This window comes from Pan troglodytes, chromosome 6 (assembly GCF_028858775.2).
Source record: "Pan troglodytes isolate AG18354 chromosome 6, NHGRI_mPanTro3-v2.0_pri, whole genome shotgun sequence".
In the NCBI taxonomy this organism is placed as follows: domain Eukaryota; kingdom Metazoa; phylum Chordata; class Mammalia; order Primates; family Hominidae; genus Pan; species Pan troglodytes.
Window position 1 is genome coordinate 73,701,657 of NC_072404.2, and position 25,521 is coordinate 73,727,177.

At 51.7% G+C, this 25,521-nt stretch overlaps 1 protein-coding gene across 5 annotated transcripts; it reads right to left on the reverse strand.

The window, feature by feature from the left end:
* Positions 1–150: 150 nt before the first annotated feature.
* Positions 151–21,855, reverse strand: GUSB (glucuronidase beta). Of its 5 annotated transcripts, none has more exons than XM_001138883.8 (12): positions 21,472–21,752; positions 19,713–19,898; positions 19,221–19,405; positions 18,893–19,035; positions 15,506–15,693; positions 14,411–14,563; positions 14,018–14,196; positions 13,787–13,933; positions 9,770–9,854; positions 7,221–7,397; positions 3,784–3,919; positions 151–530 (listed from the first exon to the last, which is right to left on the reverse strand). In XM_001138883.8, the coding sequence occupies exons 1-12, from the start codon at positions 21,679–21,681 to the stop codon at positions 364–366; spliced, it is 1,956 nt and encodes a 651-aa protein (XP_001138883.1). In that variant the 5' UTR covers positions 21,682–21,752; the 3' UTR covers positions 151–363. The 5 variants fall into 5 exon arrangements, with proteins under 5 accessions (XP_001138883.1, XP_009451460.1, XP_063670344.1 ...); XM_009453185.5 differs by lacking the exon at positions 21,472–21,752 and adding an exon at positions 20,378–20,768; XM_063814274.1 differs by lacking the exon at positions 19,221–19,405 and having other exon boundaries at positions 21,472–21,855.
* Between the last annotated feature and the right edge of the window lie 3,666 nt (positions 21,856–25,521).

A 25,521-nucleotide genomic window follows, 5' to 3' on the forward strand; every position in this document is an offset into this window, starting at 1 on the left:
GGCCCTAGGACCATGGGGCTATTCCTGCAGACACCCTCGGGAACCAGCTGCTCTGAATGTGGTGAGGGTGTTGGAGCAGCAGTTTCTCAAAAGTCCACACACAGTTAAAGCTCTGAAAACAGCGCGACGCACAGAAATGATTTCAGATGCTTTTCAGTAGCCACTTTCATGCCAACTCTTTATTTCCATAATAGAAAATATTTTATTTCCACCTTTAGTGTTCCCTGCTAGCATAGATGACCACAAAACTCAGGCCAGAAACGTTCTGGTCTGCCGTGAACAGTCCAGGAGGCACTTGTTCTGCTGCTGTGGAAGTCGCCCTGACTCAGGGAGGAAGGGACACGCAGGTGGTATCAGTCTTGCTCAAGTAAACGGGCTGTTTTCCAAACATTGTGACTTGGCTACTGAGTGGGGATACCTGGTTTCATTGGCAATCTTCCAGTATCTCTCTCGCAAAAGGAACGCTGCACTTTTTGGTTGTCTCTGCCGAGTGAAGATCCCCTTTTTATTCCCCAGCACTCTCGTCGGTGCTACAAAAAAAAAAAAGACACAAAGTGATTCAGATGACTTCTGATGGGTCAAGTTAGAACCAGTCTGGAGCTAAGGTAGGCACTAAATAGAAATGTCTTTTTTTTTCTTTTTTCTCCCTGTTGCCCAGGCTGGAATGCGGTGACACAATCATAGCTCACTGCAGCCTCAACCTCCTGGGCTCAGGCAATCCTCCTGCCTCAGCCTCTCCAGCACCACCATGCCCAGTAATCTTTTATTTTTATTTTTTAGTAAAGACAAGGTCTCATTATGTTGTCCAGGCTGGTCTCAAACTACTGGGCTCAAGCAATCTGCCCTCCTTAGCCTCCCTAAAGTGCTGGGATTATAAGCACAAGCCACCATGCTCAGCCAAATGTCCTCTTACAGTTTCAGGATGCTTGCTCTGAAGTGACAATTTATGGGTTGAAATATTTAAATACCACTGCTCTGCCCAAACACCCAGGTTCCCTGGTGTGTTAATTTCTAGTTTTCTAGTCTGTTAGGGGAAAAAACCCAAAACAGTGGCCAGGTGTGGTGGCCAACGCCTGTAATCCCAGTGCTTTGGGAGGCTGAGGCAGGTGGATCACCTGAGGTCAGGAGTTCAAGATCAGCCTGGCCAACATGAGGAAACCCGCCTCTATTAAAAATACAAAAACTGGCTGGGCACATTGGCTCATGCCTGTAATCCCAGCACTCTGGGAGGACAAAGCAGGCGGATCACAAGGTCAGGAGTTCAAGACCAGCCTGGACAATATGGTGAAACCTCATCTCTACTAAAAATACAAAAATTATTATCCAGGCATGGTGGTGGGTGCCTGTGGTCCCAGCTACTCAGGAGGCTGGGGCAGGAGAATCGCTTGAACCCAGGATGCAGAGGTTGCAGTGAGCTGAGATTGTGCCACTGCACTCCAGCCTGGGCGACAGAGTGAGACTCCATCTCCAAAAAAAAAAAAGCACTAGAAGTTTATCTTTTATTTGCAAACTAAGGTTTACATGCTGGGTACCCAGCTGTCTGGTAACTGGGTAGGCAGAGGGCTAGGGGTATCTGGGACAGTTACCCTTGAAAAGCCTTGGGCCTTTCTGAAGAGATAGCGCCTAGTGGGAGCCAGGGTCCTGACCAGCCACAGGTCCCTGCGTGGGACCTACTCATGGAGTTCAAAGTCCGCCGGGGCTGACGTCCAGCTTGGCAGCACCCACCACCAGTGGTCATTAGGCCTGAGCTGAGCCTGGTGGAGGAGCACAGCTGGCAACGACCTGTCAGGGCTGTGCTCTCAGGACATTCTCTGTCCCCAGTAAGACCACCACTAAATGGAAATGTTAAATGGAAAGGGGGCTTTCCCCACCAAAAGGTTCAAGACTGTTTCTTCCATAAGTGAACACAGGCATCGCCAAGTACTTCATCAAATGCAGCCCTTACGACACCAACAAGGAGGTGGCATTATCCCCACTGGACAGGCTTATGAAAAGCTTAGGTGACTTGCCCAACGTGATGCAGCTCATTTCTTTTTTCTTTTTAAGACCAAGTCTCAGCTGGCCATGGTGGCTCATGCCTGTAATCCCAGCACTTTGGGAGGCCCAGATGTGCGGATCACCTGAGGTCGGTAGTTCAAGCCCAGCCTGACCAACATGGAGAAACCCCGTCTCTACTAAAAATACAAAATTAGCCGGGTGTGGTGGCGCATGCCTGTAATCCCAGTTAATCGGGAGGCTGAGGCAGGAGAATTGCTTGAACCTGGGAGGTGGAGGTTGCAGTAGGCTGAGATAGCGCCACTGCACTCCAGCCTGGGAAACGAGCAAAACTCCGTCTCAAAAAAAAAAAGAGTCTCACTCTTGCCCAAGCTGGAGTACAGTGGTGTGATCTTAGCTCATTGCAATCTCCATCTCCCAGGTTCAACAGATTCTCATGCCTCAGTCTCCCAAGTGGCTGGCATTACAGGCATGCGCTACCACACCCGGCTAATTTTGTACTTTTAGTAGAGACGGGGTTTCTCCATGTTGGCCATGCTGGTCTCAAACTCCTGACCTCAGGTGATCTGTCCACCTTGGCCTCCCAAAGTGCTGGGATCACAGGCATGAGCCACTGCGCCCAGCCTGCAGCTCATTTCTTACCGCATAAAGCCTCGCACCTCTCCACAAAACTGCCATCAGGGATGTCCCCAGAAACCATTTATCACAGGTGCCACGCAGAGGACAGCTTCCTGTTCTCCTTTTCCCTTTACCTCTTCCTTCTCACCTCATCTTGTTCATTCATTCATCCGTATTCTTCTCACTCTTACGCTTTACCTTTCAAAGGCCTGTCTTTCCCTGTAAGTAATGTATTATAATTCCCACCATTACCACATGCTTCTCCAACCCACCAAACTGCTATCTTCAGTTTATGGTAAGTCCATAAACTAAGAAGAAATGGGACACATTCATTGCGAACTTGGCAGCCCCTCATCCATCCTCACAAGACACCGCAGATGTTATTCTCTTTGAAAACCAATCTTGTGTTTTAAAGACAAGTCTCACTCTGTTGTCCAGGCTCTCGTGCAGTGGTGCAATCATAGTTCACTGCAGCCTCCAACTCCCGTGCTCAGGTTATCCGCCTGCCTCAGCCTCCCAAGCAGCTGAGACTACAGGCACACACCACCACGCCTAGCTAATCTGTTTATTTTTTGTAGAGATGGGATCTTGCTATGCTGAACAGGCTGGTCTTGAACTCCTGGCCTCAAGCGATCCTCCCACCCTGACCTCCCAAAGTGCTGGGATTACAGGCGTGAGCCACCACACCTGGCCTGAAGACTTGTAAATGCTGCCAAATTCAAGATGCGTTGAAACTCACCTGTATTTGATAAGCCTGCTTTTCGCAAGTAATATACAACAGACTGAAATACCTTAAGCCTCTCAGGCTTTGTACCCTACTGTGGAATAATGAGTGTGTCCCAAAAGTAAATCCATGATGAGGTCCCGTTTTTCCTTCCTCCTTGGCTACAAAATAGACAAGGAAAAGGCAAGCCAGCCATTTCCGATTCACTATAGCTGACTCTCCTGTTTGCTTTTTGACCGTATTTGGGAGGCGGGGGCCTGAGTGCTTTCCTACTTCCTAAACACAACTTACTTTTCCTAGAAAATTCTCAACACAACCTATATGGATTAAACCAGCTTCCCCAACTTTGTTTCCAATATTCTTACAATTGAAATGGCCAAAATTGGAAAGGCAACCTGAAAAAATAAGGACGGGTACATTATCCCATGAGCCAAACTGCCACTTACACTGTTCAGTCATGAAATCGGCAAAATTCCAAATGAGCTCTCCAACCACGTATTTTCTGCGTTTTTGATCCAGACCCAGATGGTACTGCTCTAGCAGACTTTTCTGGTACTCTTCAGTGAACATCAGAGGTGGATCCTGGGATTCAAGGCAAAGAGAATGTAAGAGTCAGAACTGGCAGAATTGTAAATGTTAGATAAAAATAAAGATCCACTTGATGGTGACCAAAATATCTGTCCTCGCAGGGGGCTACAGTGACTGCAGGACTCACTGATGCTGGGGTAAAGACAGCCAGGGAATGATGTAACCCAGAATCAAAAAGGAGGTTTAAAAAAAAAACAACCTTAATGAGCAACTGCTTTATTTATAAATGTAATTTGATATTCGCTTTACATTACTTTTCCACCTCTATCTGCTGGTACAGTCTAAAGGCTAAACTACACTACAGGCAAAAATATGTCTTTCAGTCAGGTGCAGTGGCTCATGTCTGTCATCCCAGCAATTTGGGAGGCTGAGGTGGGAGGACTGCTTGAGCCCAGGTGTTCAAGACCAGCCTGGGCAACATAGCAAGACCCCATCTCTACAAAAAGTACAAAAATTAGCCAAGCCTAGTGGCACACATCTGTGGCCCCAGCTACTTGGGAGGCTGAGGTTGGAGGACTGCTTGAGCCCCAGAGATCAAAGCGACAGTGAGCTGTGTTCACACCACTGCACTCCAGTTTGGGTGACACAGTGAGACCCTGTCTCTAATAAATAAATAAATATATATATATATATATATATATATATATATATATATAAATTAAATTAAACTAAACTCAACCAAACCAGGCTGGGCATGGTACCTCAGGTCTGTAATACCAGCACTTTTGGAGGTCGAGACAGGAGGATCACTTCAGCCCAGGATTTCAAGACTAGTCTAGGCAACACAGTGAGACCCAGTCTCTACAAAAAGTCAAAATATTAGCCAGGTGTGGTGGCGCACGCCTGCAGTTCAAGCTACTTGGGGCTAAGGAGGGAGGATCGCTTGAGCCCAGGAGGTTGAGCAGTGAGCTGTGATTATGCCACTGCACTCCAGCCTGGGCAACAGAGTGAGGCTGTCTCAAAAAAATTTCTTTAATTAAACTAAATCAATTCAGTTATCCTAGTCATATATCAAGACCTCAGTAGCCATGTGTAGCTAGTGTGTACCATTTCAGACAGTGCAAATATAGAACATTTCCATCATTGCAAGTTTGTTTTTTTTTATTTTTTGAAACAAGGTCTCACTCTGTCACCCAGGTGGGAGTACAGTGGTGCAATCATAGCTGAATGCAGCCTTGACCTACTGGGCTCAAACAATCCTCCCACCTCAGCCTCCCAAGTGGCTTGGACTACAAGCACTCGTAACCATGCCCAACTAATTTTAAATTTTTTGTAGAGATGGGGTCTATGTTGCACAGACTGGTCTCAAACTCCTGGGCTCAAGAGATCCTCTGACCTTGGCCTCCCAAAGTGCCAGCATTCCAGGTGTGAGCCACCATGCCCAGCACTGCAGAGGTTCTATCAGCACTGACCTAGACCCTCTCAAGAGTTTCTTAAGAATTCAGAGCTGGGGCTTGGCACGGTGGCTCATGCCTGTAATCCCAGCACTTTGGGAGGCCAAGGCGGGCGGATCACTTGAGGTCAGGAGTTCAAGACCAGCCTGACCAACATGGTGAAACCTCATCTCTACTAAAAATACAAAATGAGGTGGGCGTGGTGGCGCATGCCTGTAATCCCAGCTACTCGGGAGGCTGAGGCACGAGAATCGCTTGAACCAAGGAGGTGGACATTGCAGTGAGCCGAGATCGCGCCACTGCACTCCAGCCTAGGCGACGAGAGCGAAACTCTGTGTCAAAAAAAAAAAAAAGAATTCAGAGCTGGTTACCTTTTCAAAGAGGATGCGCAAGCAAACATATCCAAGAGCCACTTCCCCTACTTGACTAGTTTGCAGAAGTGGCATTCTGTAAGCACGATAAATTTAAGGGTGCAAACAGAACAGCGCAGTCCACTGTGGGTGGCTGTTCCCTGTGTGTCAACCAGGAGCTGTGACAAACAAGTGTGAGCTGGCTGGGGTGGGAATGAGGGGCTGGATGGGGTTCAGGAATCCACAGGAAAAAAAAAACCTCACAAGACAAACCAACATATCTTTGGTGAGGAGGACAAAAAAATGAGATAGATTAAAAAAATGACGACAGGCTGGGCATGGTGTCTCATGCCTGCGTTCCCAGCACTTTGGGAGTCTGAGGCAGGACAATCACATAAGGCCAGGAGTTCTAGACCAGCCTGATAGTGAGACTCCATCTTTACAAAAAAATTTAAAAATAGGCTGCACATGGTGGTTCATGCCTGTCGTCCCAGCTACTCAGGAGGCTGAGGTGGAAGAATTGCTTCAGCCCTGGAGTTCAAGGCTGCAGTGAGCTATGATGACACCACTGCACTCCAGCCTGGGCAACACAAGACCCTGAAAAAAAGAAAAAGAAAAAAAGGCTAGCACAGTGGATCATGCCTGTAATTCCAGCACTTTTGGAGGCCAAGGCAGGAAGATCAATTGAGTCCAGGAGTTTGAGACCAGCCTGGACAACATAGCAAGACCCTATATCTAAAATATGAAAATTAAGAAAAAGGATATTTTAGTTGGTGATTATGGTGCCAACATGGGCATTCCAGGCAGAAGAAACAGCTCAAGCAAGAGCAGGAGAGCAAGCGAGGGCAGTGGAAACAGATCAGTGGCTGGGATAGAGGGGAGAAGGGGATGAAAACCCAGGAGAGAGCAGAGGACACTGAGTGTCCTGACCAGAGGTTAGGGCTTTGTCCTGTGGGCCTGGGGGAGCCAATGACAGGACTCCCAAAATTTTCATCTGTGGCTGGTGCAGAGGCTCACACCTGTAATCCCAGCACTTTGGGAGCCTGAGGCAGATCACTTGAGGCCAGGAGTTCAAGACCAGTCTGGGCAACATGGCAAGACCCCATCTCTACAAAAGTAAAAAAATTAGCCAGGCGTGTTGGCATGTGCCTATGGTCCCAGCTACTCAGGAGGCTGAGGTGGGAGGATCACTTGAGCCCAGGAGGTTAAGGCTGCAGTGAGCAGTGATCGCACCACCACACTCCAGCCTGGGTGACAGAGAGATCCGGTCTCAAAAACAAATACAAATTTGGATCTGTTAGAAAGACCACTTGGGCACGGGTGATAGGAGGCTATCTGGAAACAAAGCCAGTAAGGAGGCCACCTCTGAGGACCAAGCGAGTGGGGCACAGGCCTGGCTGCTGGTGGTGAGGGAACATGGACAGGGCCGTGGGAGGAGAGCCCAAAGCTGAAGCGAGGGGAGCAGTGCAATGGGCGCAGGTCAGGCTGGAGGAGGCGAGTGACATCTCTGCCCTGAGAGAACACACAAGCAGAAAGCTCAACACTGCTTACCTGGTGAAACCCTGCAATCGTTTCTGCTCCATACTCGCTCTGAATAATGGGCTTCTGATACTTCTTATACCAGTTCTCAAACTGGGTGGCCAGCTGCAGCTGAATCAACTCCAGGTGCCCGTAGTCGTGATACCAAGAGTAGTAGCTGTTCAAACAGATCACATCCACATACGGAGCCTAGGACCAGAGCGGCAGAGCCCGTTCAGCACTCAGTAGACAGCATGACTCAGCATTCACACACTGCGGGGGCTCCTCTGGCAGAGAAGGTAAGAAGGGGGATGTAATCCCAGCACTCTGGGAAGCTGAGGCAGGAGGATGGCTTAAGACCAGCCTGGGCAACACAGCAAGACCGCAGCATTACAAAAAATAGTAGTAAGAAAATTAGCAGGGCACGGTGGCTCATGCCTGTAATCCCAGCACATTGGGAGGCCAAGATGGGAGGATCACTTGATCCCAGGAGTTCGAGACCAGCCTGGGCAACATCACAAGCCCCCATTTCTACCAAAAAAAAAAAAAAAAAAAAAAAACCTAGAATGGGAACAGCTGCCTCCTGGGGCTGAGAACATCCAAGTGTACCAATTTAGATCCTGAAATTACCCTGCCATAGGCAAGAAACATGGTCACAAAGTGGCCCAGAGGAGGTAGGCCTGGGACTCCGCACTGACACTCATGACGTGCGCAGCTGGGAAGGGCTGTGAGAGGCACAGCAGCTGCCAACGCACAGCCCTCAGCCAAAGCCCAGGGCCCCCACCACTGGAACTGACTCCTCTCCAGGCAGCACTCCCATCACTGGGCTTCCCCTCACCTTGCCCTGGAGAAGCGCTGCCACCCGAGGGGCCGATGCAGTCATTCTCACAGAAAATCTTTTGTTTTGTTTTGGAGACAGAGTCTCGCTCTGTCGCCCAGGCTAGAATGTTAGTGGTGCGATCTCAGCTCACTGCAACCTCTGCCTCCAACCATCAGGTGCTTCTCATACCTCAGTCTCCCGAGTAGCTAGGATTACAGGCGTGCGCCACCACGCCCAGCTAATTTTTTGTATTTTTGGTAGAAATGAAGTTCCACCAGTTGGCTGGGCTGGTCTTGAACTCCTGATCTCAAGTAATCTGCCTGCCTCGGCCTCCCAAAGTGCTGGGATGATAGGTGTAAGCCACCATGCCCGGCTGTCACAGAGAATCTTGAGGGAGCTTTCACAAGGCAGCACTGTGGACTGCAGAGGGCCAGAAAAGTCGCTCCAAGAAGCAGGGCGGTGACGACCGAGTAGGACCACCCCAAGCTTCAGCATAGCGGTGCTTACAGCTGAGCAGCAGGGGCTTCTGTGTCCAACTGGCTAGTTTCTAATGCGTCCTGAACACATTTCTTTCTAGTAAAAATGCTGGCCGGGTGTGGTGGCTCACACCTGTAAACCCAGCACGTTGGGAGGCCGAAGTGGGCAGATCACCTGAGATCAGCAGTTTGAGACCAGCCTGGCTAACATGGCAAAACCCCATCTCTACTAAAAAATACAAAAATTAGCTGGGTGTGGTGGCATGCACCTGTAATCCCAGCTACTCAGGAGGCCGAGGCAGAATTGCTTGAACCTGGGAGGACGAGGTTGCAGCGAGCTGAGATTGCACCATTTCACTCAAGCCTGGGCAACAGAGCAAGATTCCATCTCAAAATAAATAAATAAATAAATAAAGAATGCTAATGTCAGCCAGGCACTGCAGCTCATGCCTGTAATCACAGCACTTTGGGAGGCCAAGGCAGGAGATCACTTGAGCTCAAGACTTTGAGACCAGCCTGGGCAACATAGAGAGATGCCACCTCTATAAAAAGATATAAAATTAGCTAGGCGCAGTGGTGAAAACCTGGAGTCCCAGCTACTCGGGAGGCTGAGGCAGGAGGATCACTTGGGCTCAGGAATTCAAGGCTGCAGTGAGCTGTGATCGCACCACTGCACTCCAGCCAGGGCAAGAGAGTAAGACCTTGCCTCTACAAAAGAAAAAGAAAAACTCAAGTTCCAACCCTGGACGTACTAAATCAGGACCTCAGAATGCAGAGATCTGGCATTTCATAAAAACTTCCCCTAGAGATTCTCATCAGCCAGGTGTGGGCCAGATGAACTCTAAGCTCCCTTAAATCTTTGACGTTTTATGAGTCTATTAAATCGAAGTGCAAAAAATGCTGAGTCCAAACTGAGCAAACAAATCCCATCTCCCTATGCCCAGCCTCCTTGGATTGAGAAAGCCACACTGCCTGGCGAGTAAGCAGGGGGAGAATTCTCATTAACCCAAAGACCATCTGTGAAAACAGACTGGCTGCGGCCGGGGTGTGGTGGCCCACACCTTGGCCTTTGGGAGGCCAAGGCAGGAGGATCGCTTGAGCCCAGGAGTTGGAGACCAGCCTGGGCAACATGGCAAGACCCTGTCTCTATCTTTTTAAGTAAAAAAGAAAATGAAATAAAACCCAGACTGGCAGCGCATGGTTCTTTCTGGCTGTTCCCATGACCAGGCTTCAGGACAAGCCCAGGCAAAGGCAGGGAGAAGTGGGGTGGGGACCCCCAGGCTCACCCCCTTGTCTGCTGCATAGTTAGAGTTGCTCACAAAGGTCACAGGCCGGGAGGGGTCCAAGGCTTTGGTGTGAGCGATCACCATCCTGTCCACAAAAGGCAGAAGAAACAGGTTCCATCAGTCCAGGAATGGCTCAGACACCCTCCCATCCTCTCTGTCCCATCTTCCACCGCCAGAACACAACACGGGGCCAGGCACGATGGTTCACACCTGTAATCCCAGCACTTTGGGAGGCCGAGGCGGGTGGATCACTTGAGGTCAGGAGTTCAAGATCAGCCTGGCCAACATGGTGAAACCCCAACTCTATCTACTACAAATACAAAAATTAGCGGCCAGGCGCAGTGGCTCACGCCTGTAATCCCAGCACTTTGGGAGGCCGAGGCGGGCAGATCACAAGGTCAGGAGATCGATACCATCCTAACACGGTGAAACCCCGTCTCTACTAAAAATATAAAAAATTAGCCGGGCGTGGTGGCCGGCGCCTATAGTCTGAGCTACTCAGGAGGCTGAGGCAGAAGAATGGCGTGAACCCAGAAGGAGGAGTCTGCAGTGGGCCAAGATCATGCCACTGCACTCCAGCCTGGTCCACAGAGCAAGACCCTGTCTCAAAACAAACAAACAAAAACAAAGGGGAAAAAAAAAAAAGCATGGGAGCCGCTGCTTTCTTCCCTAACTTGAGATGTATTTTACATAAGGGCATATGATCCTCTAGTCCTAGACCGAGCTCTCTAACATCACTCCTTCTACCCCCATCTCCGAATCCTCTACCCCCAGAGGAGTAGCCACCCTTCCAGGTACACAGAGCTGAGGTCACTAGGCTGGACACTGGCAAAAATGAGGTTGACTCCCTGAAACAGCTCTTGAACACAGGAGGTGGATGGATGCAGATTTGGGAGGGATACTTATTAATGCATCAAGCAAACAGGGAGTGCAGGCTGGGAGGTAGGCATGGGGCTAGGTGCGAGGTGCTCAGCAGTGACTCAAATCTAAGTCCACAGGTCCTGGGCAGTGGGAGTGGAGATGCATGCAGAGAAATGGTGCAAGTGCCAGGCAAGGCGGCTCACGCCTAGAATCCCAGCACTTTGGGAGTTTTACTAGAGACCAGGAGTTCAAGACCAGCCTGGGCAACATAGCAAGACCTTGTTTCTACAACAAATTTAAAAATTAGGGGCGGGCATGGTGGCTCACGCCTGTAATCCCAACACTTTGGGAAGCCGAGGCGGGTGGATCATGAGGTCAAGAGTTTGAGACCAGCCTGGTCAACATGGTAAAAGTCTATCTCTACAAAAAAATACCAAAAAAAACCTAGCTGGGCATGGTGGCATGCGCCTGGAATCCCAGCTACTCATGAGGCTGAGGCAGAAGAATTGCCTGAACCCAGGAGGTAGAGGTTGTAGTGAGCCAAAATTGCACCAGTGCTCTCCAGCCTGGGCAACAGAGCAAGACTCCATCTTGCGGAAAAAAAAAAAAAATTTAAACTTAGCCTGACATGGCCGCACACACCTGTGGCCCCAGCTATTTGGGAGGCTGAGGCAGGCAGATAACCTGAGGTTGGGAGTTCGAGACCAGCCTGACCAACACGGAGAAACCCCATATCTACTAAAAATACAAATTAGCTGGGCATGGTGGCGCATGCCTGTAATCCCAGCTACTCGGGAGGCTGAGGCAGGAGAATCACTTGAACCCAGGAGGCAGAGGTTGCGGTGAGCCGAGATTGTGCCATTGCACTCCAGCCTGGGCAACAAGTGCAAAACTCCATCTCAAAAAATAAATAAATAAATAAGAAGAAATGTCCCTTAGAAGGGAAGAAAAACCCAACAGAGGGACCCGTCTGTGCTCAGAGCTCCCGGCACCTGCCCGAGGCCTCCACAGTACAGACTGTTTTTGTTTTTGTTTTTTTGAGAGACAAAATCTCACTCTGTAGCCCAGGTTGGAGTGCAATGACATGATCTTGGCTCACTGCAACCTCCACCTCCTGGGTTCAAGCAATTCTCCTGCCTCAGCCTCCCAAGTAGCTGGGATTATAGACGCCCACCTCTGTGTTCCGCTAATTGTTTTATTTTTAGTAGAGACAGGGTTTCAATATCTGTTGGCCACGCCGGTCTCAAACTCCTGACCTCAGGTGATCCACCTACCTCGGCCTCCCAAAGTGCTGGGATTACAGGCGTGAGCCACCGCACCCAGCCCAGACTGTTGTTGAAGCCTGTTTTCCTCTTCTCTTTCCTCAGTTCATTTCTTCTTTTACGCCCTCCCCCATCATTGCTCTGCCTATCCGAAGACTGTGGCTGGCACAGATCAGAAAAGAACCCCCTAGCCTCAAGTTCCAAACCCACACTCTCCAACAGCCAGGCTCTCAGATGGGAAACTTCAAAGCCTGTGACAGCCTGGCTGAACCTCTCCAGCCTGGGTGGCTCCCTCCAAATCCTGCCCCAGAAAACAGGCATCTCCTCTGGCCACCTCCCAAAGAAGCCTCAAACACCTGCTCCTGGAAGCCTGTACTCTTCCCCTTCGCAACAAAGGGCCTGTCCACCCAGTCCTGCTGAGCACACCCCTGTGCCCCCGAGCTCTGAATTGTCCTTGGCCCAGGCTGCAACAACTTCTCAGAGCCTTCTGCCTGCTGCAGACTTGGCTCAGCCCAAAGCACTGCATGAAATTGGGGTGTGCTGTATGAGTCAAGAGGCATTTCTACCACCTCTCCTGCTTCTACCCCAAGTGAAAAATCCAACTCTGAACGCTGAGTTAGAACTGCACGATTGTAAGGAAGAAAAGGGGGCCAGGTGTGGTGGTTCACACCTGTAATCCCAGCACTTTGGGAAGGTGAGGCAGGAGGATCACTAGAGGCCAGGAGTTCCACGCCAGCCTGGCAAACATGGTGAAACCCAGTCTCTAATTAGCCGGGCACGGTGGCTCACGCCTGTAATCCCAGCACTCTGGGAGGCCGAGGTAAGTGGATCTCCTGAGGTCAGTAGTCCAAGACCAGCCTGGCCCAACATAGTGAAACCCCGTCTCTACTGAAAAATGCAAAAGTTGGCCAGGCGTGGTAGCTCACGCCTGTAATCCGAGCACTTCAGGAGGCCGAGGCGGGCGGATCATGAGTTCAAGAGATCGAGACCATCCTAGCCAAAATGGTGAAACCCCGTCTCTGCTAAAAATACAAAAATTAGCAGGGTATGTTGGCGTGTGCCTGTAATCCCAACTCCTCAGGAGGCTGAGGCAGGAGAATCACTTGAACCTGGAAGGTGAAGGTTGCAGTGAGACGAGATTGCGCCACTGCACTCCAGCCTGGCCGCGGAGTGAGACTCCATCTCATAAAAAGGAAAAAAGGAAAACTTAGCTGGGCGTGGTGGCATGTGCCTGTAATCCCAGCTACTCGGGAGGCTGAGGCTGGAGAATCACTTGAACCTGAGCGGCAGAGGTTGCAGTGAGCTGAGATCATGCCCCTGCACCCCATCCTGGGCAATAGAAGGAGACTGCATATCCAAAAAATAAAAAATAAAGCAAAAATTAGCTGGGCGTGATGACACACATCTAGAATCCCAGCTACTTGGGAGGCTGAGACAGGAGGATCACCTGAGCCTGGGAAGTCAAGGCTGCAGTAAGCCAAAACTGCACCGCTGCACTCCAACCTGGGCAACCAGAGTGAGAACCCATTTCGAAAAAAAAAAACAGCCCCAGCACAGTGGTTCATGGGTGCCTGTAATCCTAGCTACTCAGGAGACTGAGGCAGGAGAATCACTTGAACCCAGGAGGCAGAGGTTGTAATGAGCAGAGATCACCCCACTGCACTCCAGCCTGGGCCATATAGTGAGACTCCATCTCAAAAAGAAAAAAAAAGAACAAAAAAGAAAACCACAATTTGGGTGGGTAGATATTTGGTCCCCTGAACTATCTGGGTATGGACGGCCTTCCCATTGGGCTGGACGCGAGGCCGATCTTGAACAGCACACGCCCACCGAGGTCAGCCACCTGCCAGGGTCTCCTTCCCAATCTAGCCGAGGGCAGGCAGGGAGCACTCACTTCAAGTAGTAGCCAGCAGATTCTAGGTGGGACGCAGGCTCGTTGGCCACAGACCACATCACGACCGCGGGGTGGTTCTTGTCCCTACGCACCACTTCTTCCATCACCTGCATGTGGTGATGCAGAGAAACGTTGTTGAAGAACTGCCTGCGGGCCAGGAGGGAAGGGACAGAGGGTCACGGTGACGCCCCCGGGCTGGGCAGGCGGAGCAGGTGCACAGCAGAGACTCACGGCAGCGCCAGGCCCACGCCGGGACACTCATCGATGACCACAATCCCATAGCGGTCACACATCTGCATCACTTCCTCTGCATAGGGGTAGTGGCTGGTACGGAAAGCGTTGGCACCAAGCCAGCGAAGCAGGTTGAAGTCCTTCACCAGCAGCGGCCAGTCGAAGCCCTTCCCTCGGATCTAGGGGATAGCAGAGCCAAGTGACCCCTGTCCCTGTCAAAGCTGCACTTCCTCTGAGAGCCAGGACCCTGGAGAGCCACCCCATGAGCCCCCTCTCCATTTGGAGCCATTTGCCTCATTGCCCTGAGCTGCCCTCAACTGCAGGACACAGGGAAGGCGAAAGTGGAGGGTGACCAGAAGCAGCCCCCACAAGGACCCAGGAGCCCCAACACACGTCCGCATCCTCATGCTTGTTGACGCCGTGGAAGTAGAAAGGTTTCCCATTGATGAGGAACTGGCTCTTGGTGACAGCCACAGTGCGGATCCCCACAGGGAGTGTGTAGAAGTCAGACACAGGCCCCAGTGACGTCTGTGCAGTCAGCTGCACCTATGACAGCCAAAGCACCAGGTGTGAGCACCCCGACAGCCTAAGCCCCATCCGGCCTGCCCTCCAGCAGGAAGGCCCCTCATGCACCCCAGCAGCTGCCTCTGGGCCTGTAAGCAGAGATGCAGCAATCAGAGGTTCTGCCCTACCCTGGCTGACCCTGGGAACCTGCCCTTCAAAACATGGCCTTCCCTTTGACATGACAAGGTGGCTCATGCCTGGAGTTCCCACACTTTGGGAGGCTAAGGCAGGAGGATCACTTGAGTCCAGGAGTTGAAGATCAGCCTGGCGACAGACTGAGACCCCATCTCTATCAAAAAAAAATGTTTTCCTTCTGAGACAGTCTCAGTCTGTCCCCCAGGCTGGAGTGCAGTGGTGTGATCTCAGCTCACTGCAGCCTCTGCCTCCTGAGTTCAAGCAATTCTCCTGCCTCAGCCTCCCGAGTGGCTGGAATTACAGGTGTTCGCCACCATGCCCAGCAAATTTTCATATTTTTAGTAGAGATGGGGTTTCACCATGTTGGCCAGGCTGGTCTTGAACTCTTGGCCTCAAGTGATCCACCCACCTCAGCCTCCCAAAATGCTGAGATTACAGGCATGAGTCACTCTGCCCAGGCTACAAAATTTTTTTTATTTAGCCAGACATGGTGGCATGTGCCTGTAGTCCCAGCTACTCAGGAGGCCAAGGCAGGAGGACTGCTGCAGGCTGAGAGTTCAAGGCTGCAGTGAGCTGTGATCAGGCCATTGCACTCCAGCCTGGGTGACAGAGTGAGACCATCTCAAAAAAAAAAAACAAAAAAACATGGGCCTCCCACCAAGGGTGAGAAACATCAGAAAGCTCAGAGGACCATGCCTGCCCATCCACCTGTCTTGGGCTCCTGCTGAAGCCAGGGTCACCACATGGGGGCAAAAGACCTCCCTTAGGCATGTCCCAAACCACCATTACCTCCAATGAATACAGATAGGCAGGGCGTTCGTGCATCAGGTACGGCCACCAGAGGCTGACACCTGGCACCTTAAGTTGGCCCTGGGTCCCAGTCCCATTCGCCACGACTTTGTTTTCTGCATCCAAAAGACGCACTTCCAACTTGAACAGGTTACTGCCCTTGACAGAGATCTGGTAATTCACCAGCCCTGCAAGAAACAAGAGAGACCAGGGCTGAGGGAGGGACACGACCTGAGTCACACAAACAGGAGCGCCCTGCAGCCACCGCTGCCAGGCAGCCATTTGTTTCTGTTGCTTTTTTTAAATTTAATTTCTTAATTTTTTTTTTGAGACGGAGTCTCACTCTGTCCCCCAGGCTGGAGTGCAGTGGCATGATCTCGGCTCACTGCAACCTCCACCTCTGGGGTTCAGGTGATTCTCCTGTCTCAGCCTCCCAAGTACCTGGGATTATAGACGTGCACCACCATGCTCGGTGAATTTTTATATTTTTAGTAGAGATGGGTTTTGTCATATTGGCCAGGCTGGTCTTGAACCCCTGACCTTAGGTGATCCACCCGCCTTGGCCTCCCAAAGTGCTGGGATTACAGGTGTGAGCCACCGCACCTGGTGCTTTTTTTAATTTAAAAAAAGATTTTGGCCAGGTGCAGTGGTCACACCTGTAATCCCAACACTTGAGGAGGCTGGGGTGGGAGGATCGCTTGAGACCAGGAGTTCAAGACCAGCCTGGGTAACATAGGGAAACCACTTCTTCCCTAAAAATACAAACAATCAGCCGGTCGTGGTGGTGCGTGCTTGCAGCCCCGGCAGCCCCAGCTACTTGGGAGGCTGAAGTGGGAGGATTGCTTGAGCCAGGAGTTCGGGGCTGCAGTGAGCTATGATCTTGAGGCAGGATAGGTAGTCAAGGAAGTGACCGTGTCCCTCAGACATGCCAACCACGGCGCTGAGACACGTGACATGTGAACAAGCATGTACAGCTACTACGCATGTGCAACCAGAGGACGGCCCAGAACGTGCTTACAGTAACACCTCTTCCCAGCTCCTTAGGAATTCATCACGGAAGACTCCCAGAAAGGGAGTTTCCCCAGTAATAATCGGTGCTGTCTCATCCTTACGAGCAGCCTGTCCTGAATTCTGTGTCTCAGGGTGAACTGTGCATTTTGCACTTCACTATTTTTTTTGAGATGGGGGTGTCACTCTGTCACCTAGGCTGGAGTGCAGTGTTGCAATCTCAGCTGACTGCAACCTCCACCTCCCGGGTTCAAACAATTCTCCCATCTCAACCTCCTAAGTAGCCGGGATTGCAGGCTCACACCACAATGTCCAGCTAATGTTGGCTAAGCTGGTTTGAACTTCTGAGCTCAAGTGATCCACCCATCTCAGCCTCCAAAAGTGCTGGGATTACAGGCATGAGCCAGTGCACCCAGGCTGTTCTAAACTTAACTTCCAAAATACCTTTCCTTGGCAATAAATTGCTCTATGGTGCATTGTCTTTGCTGTGGGATTCTTTTTTAAATTCTTTTTTATTCATTTATTTTATTTTATTTATTTATTTTTTCTTAGATAGGGTCTCAGTATGTTGCCCAGGCTGGTCTCAAACTTTGCAGCTAAAGCGATCCATCCACCTTGGACTCCCAAAGTGCTGGGATGACAGGCATTAGCCACCACACCCAGCCTAAATTCTTTTAAACTTAGAACCGCGGCCCCACAACGGCTGTCAATAATCTCACCACTGCACTCCAGCCTGGGCCACAGTGCAAGCCTCATCTCAGAAAGAGAGAAAGATATATATATTTTTTTTTATTTTTATTTTTTGACATGGAGTCTCGCTCTGTCCCCTAGGCTGGAGTGCAGTGATGCAATCTCAGCTCACTGCAAGCTCTGCCTCCCAGGTTCACGCCATTCTCCTGCCTCAGCCTCCCGAGTCGCTGGGACTACAGGCCCCTGCCACCACGCCCAGCTAATTTTTTGCATTTTTAGTAGAGACGGAGTTTCACCATGTTAGTCAGGATGGTCTCGATCTCCTGACCTCGTGATCCCCCCACCTTGGCCTCCCAAAGTGCTGGGATTACAGGCATGAGCCACCGTGCCCGCCCTGAAAAAGATGTATTTTTAAAAAGAAAAAAAACTTAAAACAAAAATTTTTCTTAAATACAGACCGAGCGCTGTGGCTCATTCCTGTAATCCTAGCATTTTGGGAGATTGAGGCGGGTGGATCCCGAAGTCAGGAGTTGAACCAGCCTGGCCAACATGGTGAAACCCCATCTCTACTAAAAATACAAAAATTAGCTGGACGTGGTGGCACACGCCTGTAATCCCAGCTGCTCAGGAAGCTGAGGCAAGAGAATTGTTTGAACCCGGGAGGCGGAGGTTGCAGTGAGCCAAGAGCACGCCACGGCACTCCAGCCTGGACAACAGAGCAAGACTCCATCTCAAAAACAAAAAACAAAAACAAAAAAAACAGGGTATCCCAGCTGGGCACAGTGGCTCACGCCTGTAACCCTTGCATTTTGGCAGGCCGAGGAGGGTGGATCACCTGAGGTTAGGAGTTCAAGACCAGTCAGGCCAATAGAGTGAAACCCTGTCTCTACTAAAAAAAAAATAGAAAAATTAGCCGGGCGTGGTGGCGGGTGCCTGTAATCCCAGCTACTCGGGAGGCTGAGGCAGGAGAATCGCTTGAACCCGGGAGGCAGAGGTTGCAGTGAGCCAAGATCACGCCATCGCACTCCAGCCTGGCGACAGAGCGAGACTCCAGCTCAAAAAAAAAAAAGAAAAAAAAAAAGAAAGACAGGGTCTGCGTCTGTTGCCCAGACCAGAGTGCAGTGGCGTGGTCATAGCTCACTGCACCCTTGACATCCCAGGCTCAAGTGATTCTCCTGCCTCAGCAGCTGGGACTACCGGCACACATCACCATCCCTGGCTAATTTTTTAATTTTTTGTGGTGATGGCCTCGCTATGTTGCCCAGGCTGCTCTTGAACTACTGGCCTCAAGTGATCCTTATACCAGGGCCTTCTTGCAAAGTGCTGGATGACAGGCATAAGCCACCATGCCCGGCGCCCCCCGCCACCGAAGCTGCCTGTTCCTTGAGCACGATGTGTAGCAAGGGGAGATGGAGTGAGAGTAGCACAATAGAGAAGGGACAGGATTGCCACCCCGAGCTGTGTGACGTTAGGCCAGACCCCTCTTCTCCTAGCGAGGTCAACCACACGGGTGATTTTGGGAGCCCGTATCCGCTCACACAGGCTGAATTTTAGCTTCATAGGTGGAAGGGAATCTGTGAGGGTGTAGAGATGCTGGGAGCACCTTTTTCCTGGGAGAGCTTTCCAAACAGGAAACAAACAGAGCCACCCTGGGCCCCGCTGAGAGAGGATCCTACCAGAAGCCCTCACCACTGTCTTGCTCCACGCTGGTGGTGACGGTGATGTCATCGATGTAGGTGGTGGGTGTCGTGTACAGAAGTACAGACCGCTGCAGTCCCGCGTAGTTGAAAAAGTCAAAATATGTGTTCTGGACAAAGTAACCCTTGGGATACCTAGGATGGGAGGACTGTGGTTCGCTGGGCCCTTGCCCTGGGTCCCCTGACCTCAGCTCACAGGCCTCCCTGGCCTCCCCAGATCCAAGGCCTCCACTCTGTGAAGGCCACCCAGTCCCTACCAGGAAGACCACAGGGTGGGGCGGGAAGGTGGGTGTGTGCAATGGAGGCAGGATGGTACCCACTTGGAGGTGTCAGTCAGGTATTGGATGGTCCCTGGTGGCAGGGTGGTGGGGGTGAGTGTGTTGTTGATGGCGATAGTGATTCGGAGCCGGGAGGGCAGGGGCCCCACCTGGACCAGGTTGCTGATGTCGGCCTCGAAGGGGAGGTAGCCCCCCTCATGCTCTAGCGTGTCGACCCCATTCACCCACTGCAGACACAGGAGATATGGGGAGGGGGCTGCAGGTCAGGGCATGAGGAGGCGCCCTGCTATCGGGCACTCCCTCACATAACCTGCAGCATGGGGCTCCGGGGCCTTCCAGCCAGATGGGAAGAATGACATCCCAATGGGGTAGATCAGGCTACCTATCCCCCTATACAGGGCACAGCCCCCAGGGCAGGGCAGGACCCCCCACCATCCCACCCTAGCATACATGCCGTGGGTGGCAGCTGGAGGTCCCATGCTGTTCAGAAGCCGTGCCCCCCCACCCGCCCTGCCTGCTCCTGGCCGCACTGACCACGATGGCATAGGAATGGGCACTGCCAATCCTCAGCACCACTCTTGTGCGCAGGTCCTGGGTCCATCGCTCCGGCAGGATCACCTCCCGTTCGTACCACACCCAGCCGACAAAATGCCGCAGACGCCAGTCCTGGCTGATGTCATTGAAGCTGGAGGGAACTGGCATGTCCATGGTGGGGCCTGACTGTGGAGAGAAGAGCCGGGCTCAGCTCCTAGGCCCCCAAAGGGGTCCAGGACCAGTGTGCTGCACGGCTGTGCCCCCAGGCCTAGCACAAGCCCTGACACATAGCGGGGACTCTTGGCAGAAAGGACAGATAACTTGCTGATGACAGGTCAACTGCCAGGGCGATCTGTGCACCTGGGCCAGTGGGGCCAGGAGTTCCTCCTCAGAGTGGATGGGGCACAATATCTCCTGAGACAGGAGCAAGCCCAGGGCCACATCCCAGCCAGAGGCAAGAAGGTTCAGACCTGTGACTAAGAGGCAGATGGCCACTGCCTGTCACAGGGAGGAAGGCTGGTTGGAGGAATGGGGGGAGCTTTGCTTAGGACACTGTGAGTGGGGCGCACACTGGCACCCAACCCCCTCCTCTCTCCCTCCTGTACTGAATGCTGCAAAGTCAGAAAAAGAGGATGTAGACCAGGCAAAAGCCGCCCAGACCTCACCTAGTTCCACTTCTCTGCAGACCACATCCAAGTCAGGAGGGGAACAGGGGTGGCGTCCTGGGCCTGATGTCACGTCCTGTCCTCTATGTGAACCTTGAAAACCAAGGGACTTCCTGCCTCGGCAGAGCTGACCTCAGGACATCTAAACTGTCACCTCCTCCTGATCCCCGGGCCCAGCTCTGTGCAGTGCATGCCGCTGTGGCCAGAGTGTGTGGGTGGCTCATGCCAGTAATCAGCGCTTTGGGAGGTCAACGTGGGAGGATGGCTTGAGGCCAGGAGTTCGAGACCACCCTGGGTAAATAGTGACACCCTGTTTTTTTTTTTTTTTTAAGTTTTTTTGTCTTTTTTTTTTTTTTTTTTGGAGACGTAGTCTCACTATGTCGCCCAAGTTGGAGTGCAGTGGCATCCTGATCTCAGCTCACTGCAACCTCTACTCCCGGGTTCAAGCAATTCTCCTGACTCAGCCTCCCAAGTAGCTGGGATTACAGGCATGAACCACCACACTTGGCTAATTTTTATATTTTTAGTAGAGATGAGGTTTCACCCTGTTATGTTGGCCAGCCTGGTCTCAAACTCCTGGCCTCAGGCGATTCGCCCGCCTCCGCCTCCCAAAGTGCTGGGATTACAGGTGTGAGCCACCGAGCCCAGATAATTTTTTTTTTTTTTTTTTTCAATTAGCCAGGCGTGGTGGCACCAGCTAAATTGCAAGGCTGGGGCGGGAGAATCGCTTGAGCTCAGAAGTTAGGCTGGCGCCACTCCGCCCCAGCCTGGGAAACAGGTGCAAACCCAGTCTCAAAAAATTTTTTAAAAATTAAAAATAAATATTGAAAGGAAGGATACTGCACAGACTCAGCCTTTGCCTCGGGAAAGGGCTCGGCAGGAGCCTTTTCTCCTCCTGCCTAATCCGCCCCGGCCCTCCAGGGTGCTCCTGTTCCCCCGTCCCCCAACCCGGCGCCCCCAAGCCCATTGACCTTTAACCTCCTGCGGGCCCCAGCTCGGAGACGCCCAGGGGAAGAAGCCTGCGGGGGGCCCGGGCTCCCCCACTCCCACCGCCGGGCTTTCGGGCGCCTCCCGGCCCTGCCCCGAGATCGCACCTCCCACAGCGGCCGCCGGTACCACTGCTCCTCGAAGCCCCGGCGTCGGTTGTCAGAGAAGTCGGCGCGGAAGCTCCAGAGGCCGTCCAGCTCCTTGCATTCCCGCGACGGGCTCTCCTGGGGGTACAGCATCCCGCCCTGCAGCCCCAGCGCGCAGCCCCACAACAACGGCCCGAGCGCCGCCCAGGCAACCGCCGACCCCCGGGCCATGCTTCCCGGTCCCCCGCTCAGCCACCGTCTGCGGCGCTAAGAAAAGCGCCGGAGGTGCCCGTAGGGCGGGTCGCGTGACGCGCCGGTGTCGTGATGCGCCTGAAGCCATCCGCGCCATCTTGGTTGAGGACGAGTGCCAGGCCTGGAGGGGCGGGGCCGGGCGCTGCCCGGTGGGGCTTGTGGCTGGAACCCCAGGCTAGGCCTTTGGGGAAACGGGACCCTCACCCTCAGCCCCAGCCGATAAGGGCGAGGTCTGCTCCCCACCCCGACCCAGGCTGGACGATCCAGGGCCGCAGGCCAGAACAGAACCCCTGAGATCGGTGGGATCCCCCTGTTTCTTCAAGGAGCACCTCCACTTGCTTTTCCCAGCAGGAATTCAAGGAGGCCCCAGCGGCGCCTCTTCCATGCCTGTCTGATGCAGCCTCTTGCAGGGATGCACGTCCTTGGGATGCGGCCATAGCCTTGACCCTGGGCTTCTGGAGCCCTGACCTTAACCCAGGGGCCAAGAGCTCCCTCTTGGTGTTGCAGGCACATAAAGATGCAGGGAGAGAGGCCAGGTGCACTTTGGGAACCCGAGGCGGGGGCAGATCACTTGAGGCCAGGAGTTCGAGACCAGCCTGGCCAACAGATAGTGAAACCCCGTCCCTATTTTGTAAACATACAAAAAAAAAAAAAAAAAGAATTAGCGGGGCGTGATGGTGCGTGCCTGTAATCCCAGCTACTCAGGAAGCTGAGGTAGGAGAATCGCTTGAACCCGGGAGGCAAAGGTTGCAGTAAGCCGAGATCGCACCACTGTACTCCAGCCTGGGCAACAGAGCGAGACTCTGTCTCAAAAAAAAAAAAAAATTGCAGGGAAAGGGTGTCCTGCGGGACCCCAGTTTACTCCAGTAGGGAAGGCACCGTGTGGGAGAGGTAGAGGAGGAGATCTGGAGACAGCAAAGGAGACATAGATTTATGGAGGGGACTTTCATACAGGGACGGTGCAGTGGCCATTGCTGGACATGAGAACCACTACCATTTGTAAAAAGCATGCAGCTTACATAACATTTTCAACTAGCATCCTCGACCTGTTACTGGTGGAGTTCCTGGTGGTGAATCCCTACACATCAGCAACAACCTCAATTCTTGCCTCCTCAGAAGAAAGAATTGCACTGAGGGGCATGAGGCAGAAAGCCAGAGGGAGGTAAGCTGCAGAGCAGTAGTAAAAGCCTGTTAAAAAGCAGGCCAGTGCTGAGCGTAGTGGCTCACACCTGTAATCCCAGCACTTTGGGAGGCGGAGGTGGGCGGATCACGAGGTCAGGGGTTTGAGACCAGCCTGGCCAATATGATGAAACCCCATCTCTACTAAAAAATTAGCTGGGCATGGTGGCATGCGCCTGTAGTCCCAGCTACTCGGGAGGCTGAGGCAGGAGAATCGATTGAACGCGGGAGGCAGAGGTTGCAGTCAGCCGAGATCGCACCACAGCACTACAGCCTGGCGAGAGAGCAAGACTCAGTCTAAAAAAAAAAGCAGGCCAGGCACAGAGGCTCAGGCCTGTAACTCCAAACTCCAGCACTTTGGGAGGCCAAGGCGGGAGGATCACTTGATATCAGGAGTTTGAGACCAACCTGGCCAACGTGGAGAAACCCCATCTCTACTAAAAATACAAAAATTAGCCAGGCGTGGTGGCAGGCACCTGTAATCCCTACTATTCAGGAGGCTGAGGCAGGAGAAATGCTTGAACCCAGGAGGCAGAGGTTGCAGTGAGCTGAGATCACGCCACCGCACTCCAGCCTGGGCTACAGAGTGAGATGCCATTTCAGGAAAAAAAAAATATTAAAAAACTTTAGAACAGGAAGGAAAGAAGGAAAGTACAACTTGGAAGAGGGCCAAGTGGGTGATCTAAGAAACCAAGTGCCTTGGCCAGGTGCGGTGGCTCACGCCTGTCATCCCAGCACTTTGGGAGGCTGAAGCAGGCAGATCACCTGAGGTTGGGAGTTCGAGAGCAGCCTGACCAATATGGAGAAACCGCATCTCCATATTTAGCTGGGCATGGTGGCACATGTCTGTAATCCCAGCTACTCGGGAAGGCTGAGGTGAGAGAATCACCTGAACCGGAGATTGCAGTGAGCCGAGATCACGCCATTGTACTCCAGCCTGGGCAACAAGAGTGAAACTCCCACAAAAAAAAAAGAAAAAGGAAAACAAGTGCCCAGCTTGACCTCTTGACTCAGGGTTTCATAGATTGGCATCCTTCCAGGATCTTGCCACTCCTGATTCCTTAGCTGGGGCTCTAAACATACATTCTTAGACCATAAAGTCATTCGCAGGGTGCACAACAGTTACGGATGTCAGGTGCCTCTGCCATACAGAGGGAGCCCTCATGTCCTAGGAACCTGGCCTGGACACAATTGTTTGTATGATTACTCCCCCACCCCCTTTTTTCATGCTCACCAAATCCACCTTCTGAAAATGGACCTCAATACTGGAAATGGAGTCCCCAGCATAGTGAAAATAAGTACATTCTGGGAACTGACAAGGCCTAAAGGCTCTCTCCCAAATGTTTACATGGTTTTTTTATTTTCATATTTTCTTTTTTTAAATTTTACTTTTATATTTCATTAGTGAAATCTTGACATGCTTAAATTAGAATACAGTTCACTGTTTATGAGGCAGCTTTAGGCCAAATTTAACAAAAGTAAGAAAAAGTAGGATGCAGACGTTTATACAGTATGTAAAAATCAGTAATTCAGGCCAGGGGCAGTGGCTCACGCCTATAATCCCAGCACTTTGGGAGGCTGAGGCGGGCAGATCACCTGAGGTCAGGAGTTCAAGACCAGTCTGGCCAACTGAGGTAAAACACCATCTCTACTAAAAATACAAAACTTAGCCAGGCATGGTGGCAGGTGCCTGTAATCCCAGCTACTAGAGAAGCTGAAGCAGGAGAATCACTTGAACCCGGGAGGTGGAGGTCACAGTGAGCCAAGATCACACCACTGCACTCCAGCCTGGGGGAACAGAGCAAGACTCTGTCTCAAAAAATTAAAAAAAGAAAAGAAAAGAAAAAAGAGTGAGAATCACTAATTGCCACGAGAATGGCACCATGCCATTCATGAGGGACCTGCCCCTATGACCTAAACACCTCCCACAAGGCCCCACTTCCAACATTGAGAATCAAATTTCTTTTTCTTTTTCTTTTTCTTTTTTTTTTTTTTTTTGAGACAGAGTTTCGCTCTTGTTGCCCCAACTGGAGTGCAATGGCGCCATCTTGGCTCATCACAACCTTCGCCTCCCAGTTTCAAGCAATTCTCCTGCCTCAGCCTCCCGAGTAGCTGGGATTACAGGCATGCATGCCCGGCTAATTTTGTATTTTTAGTAGAAACGGGGTTTGTTCATGTTGAGGCTGGTCTCAAACTCCTGACCTCAGGTGATTCGCCTGCCTTGGCCTCCCAAAGTGCTGGGATTACAGGCGTGAGCCACTGGGCCCAGTGGGGAATCAAATTTCAACACAACACTTGGTGGGGCCAAACAAACCATAACCAAACCACAGGATAGGGACTATTATTACTACCATTTCTCAAATGTGGAAACTGAGACACATGAAGGTTCAGTAACTTTTCTAACACCACAGAGCTAGTAAGATGCAGAACTGGGAATTTGACCTAATCAATCTGTTTCCAAGTGTTTATGCTGTCACTCTGAATCACTCTGCCATACCACCTGGCAAAGGCTTTTTTTTCTTGAGAAAGTGTCTTGCACTGTCACCCAGGCTGCATCACAGTTTACTGTAGCCTCGACCACCTGGGCTCAGGTGATCCTCCTGCCTTAGCCTCCCAAGTAGCTGGGACTACAGACACATG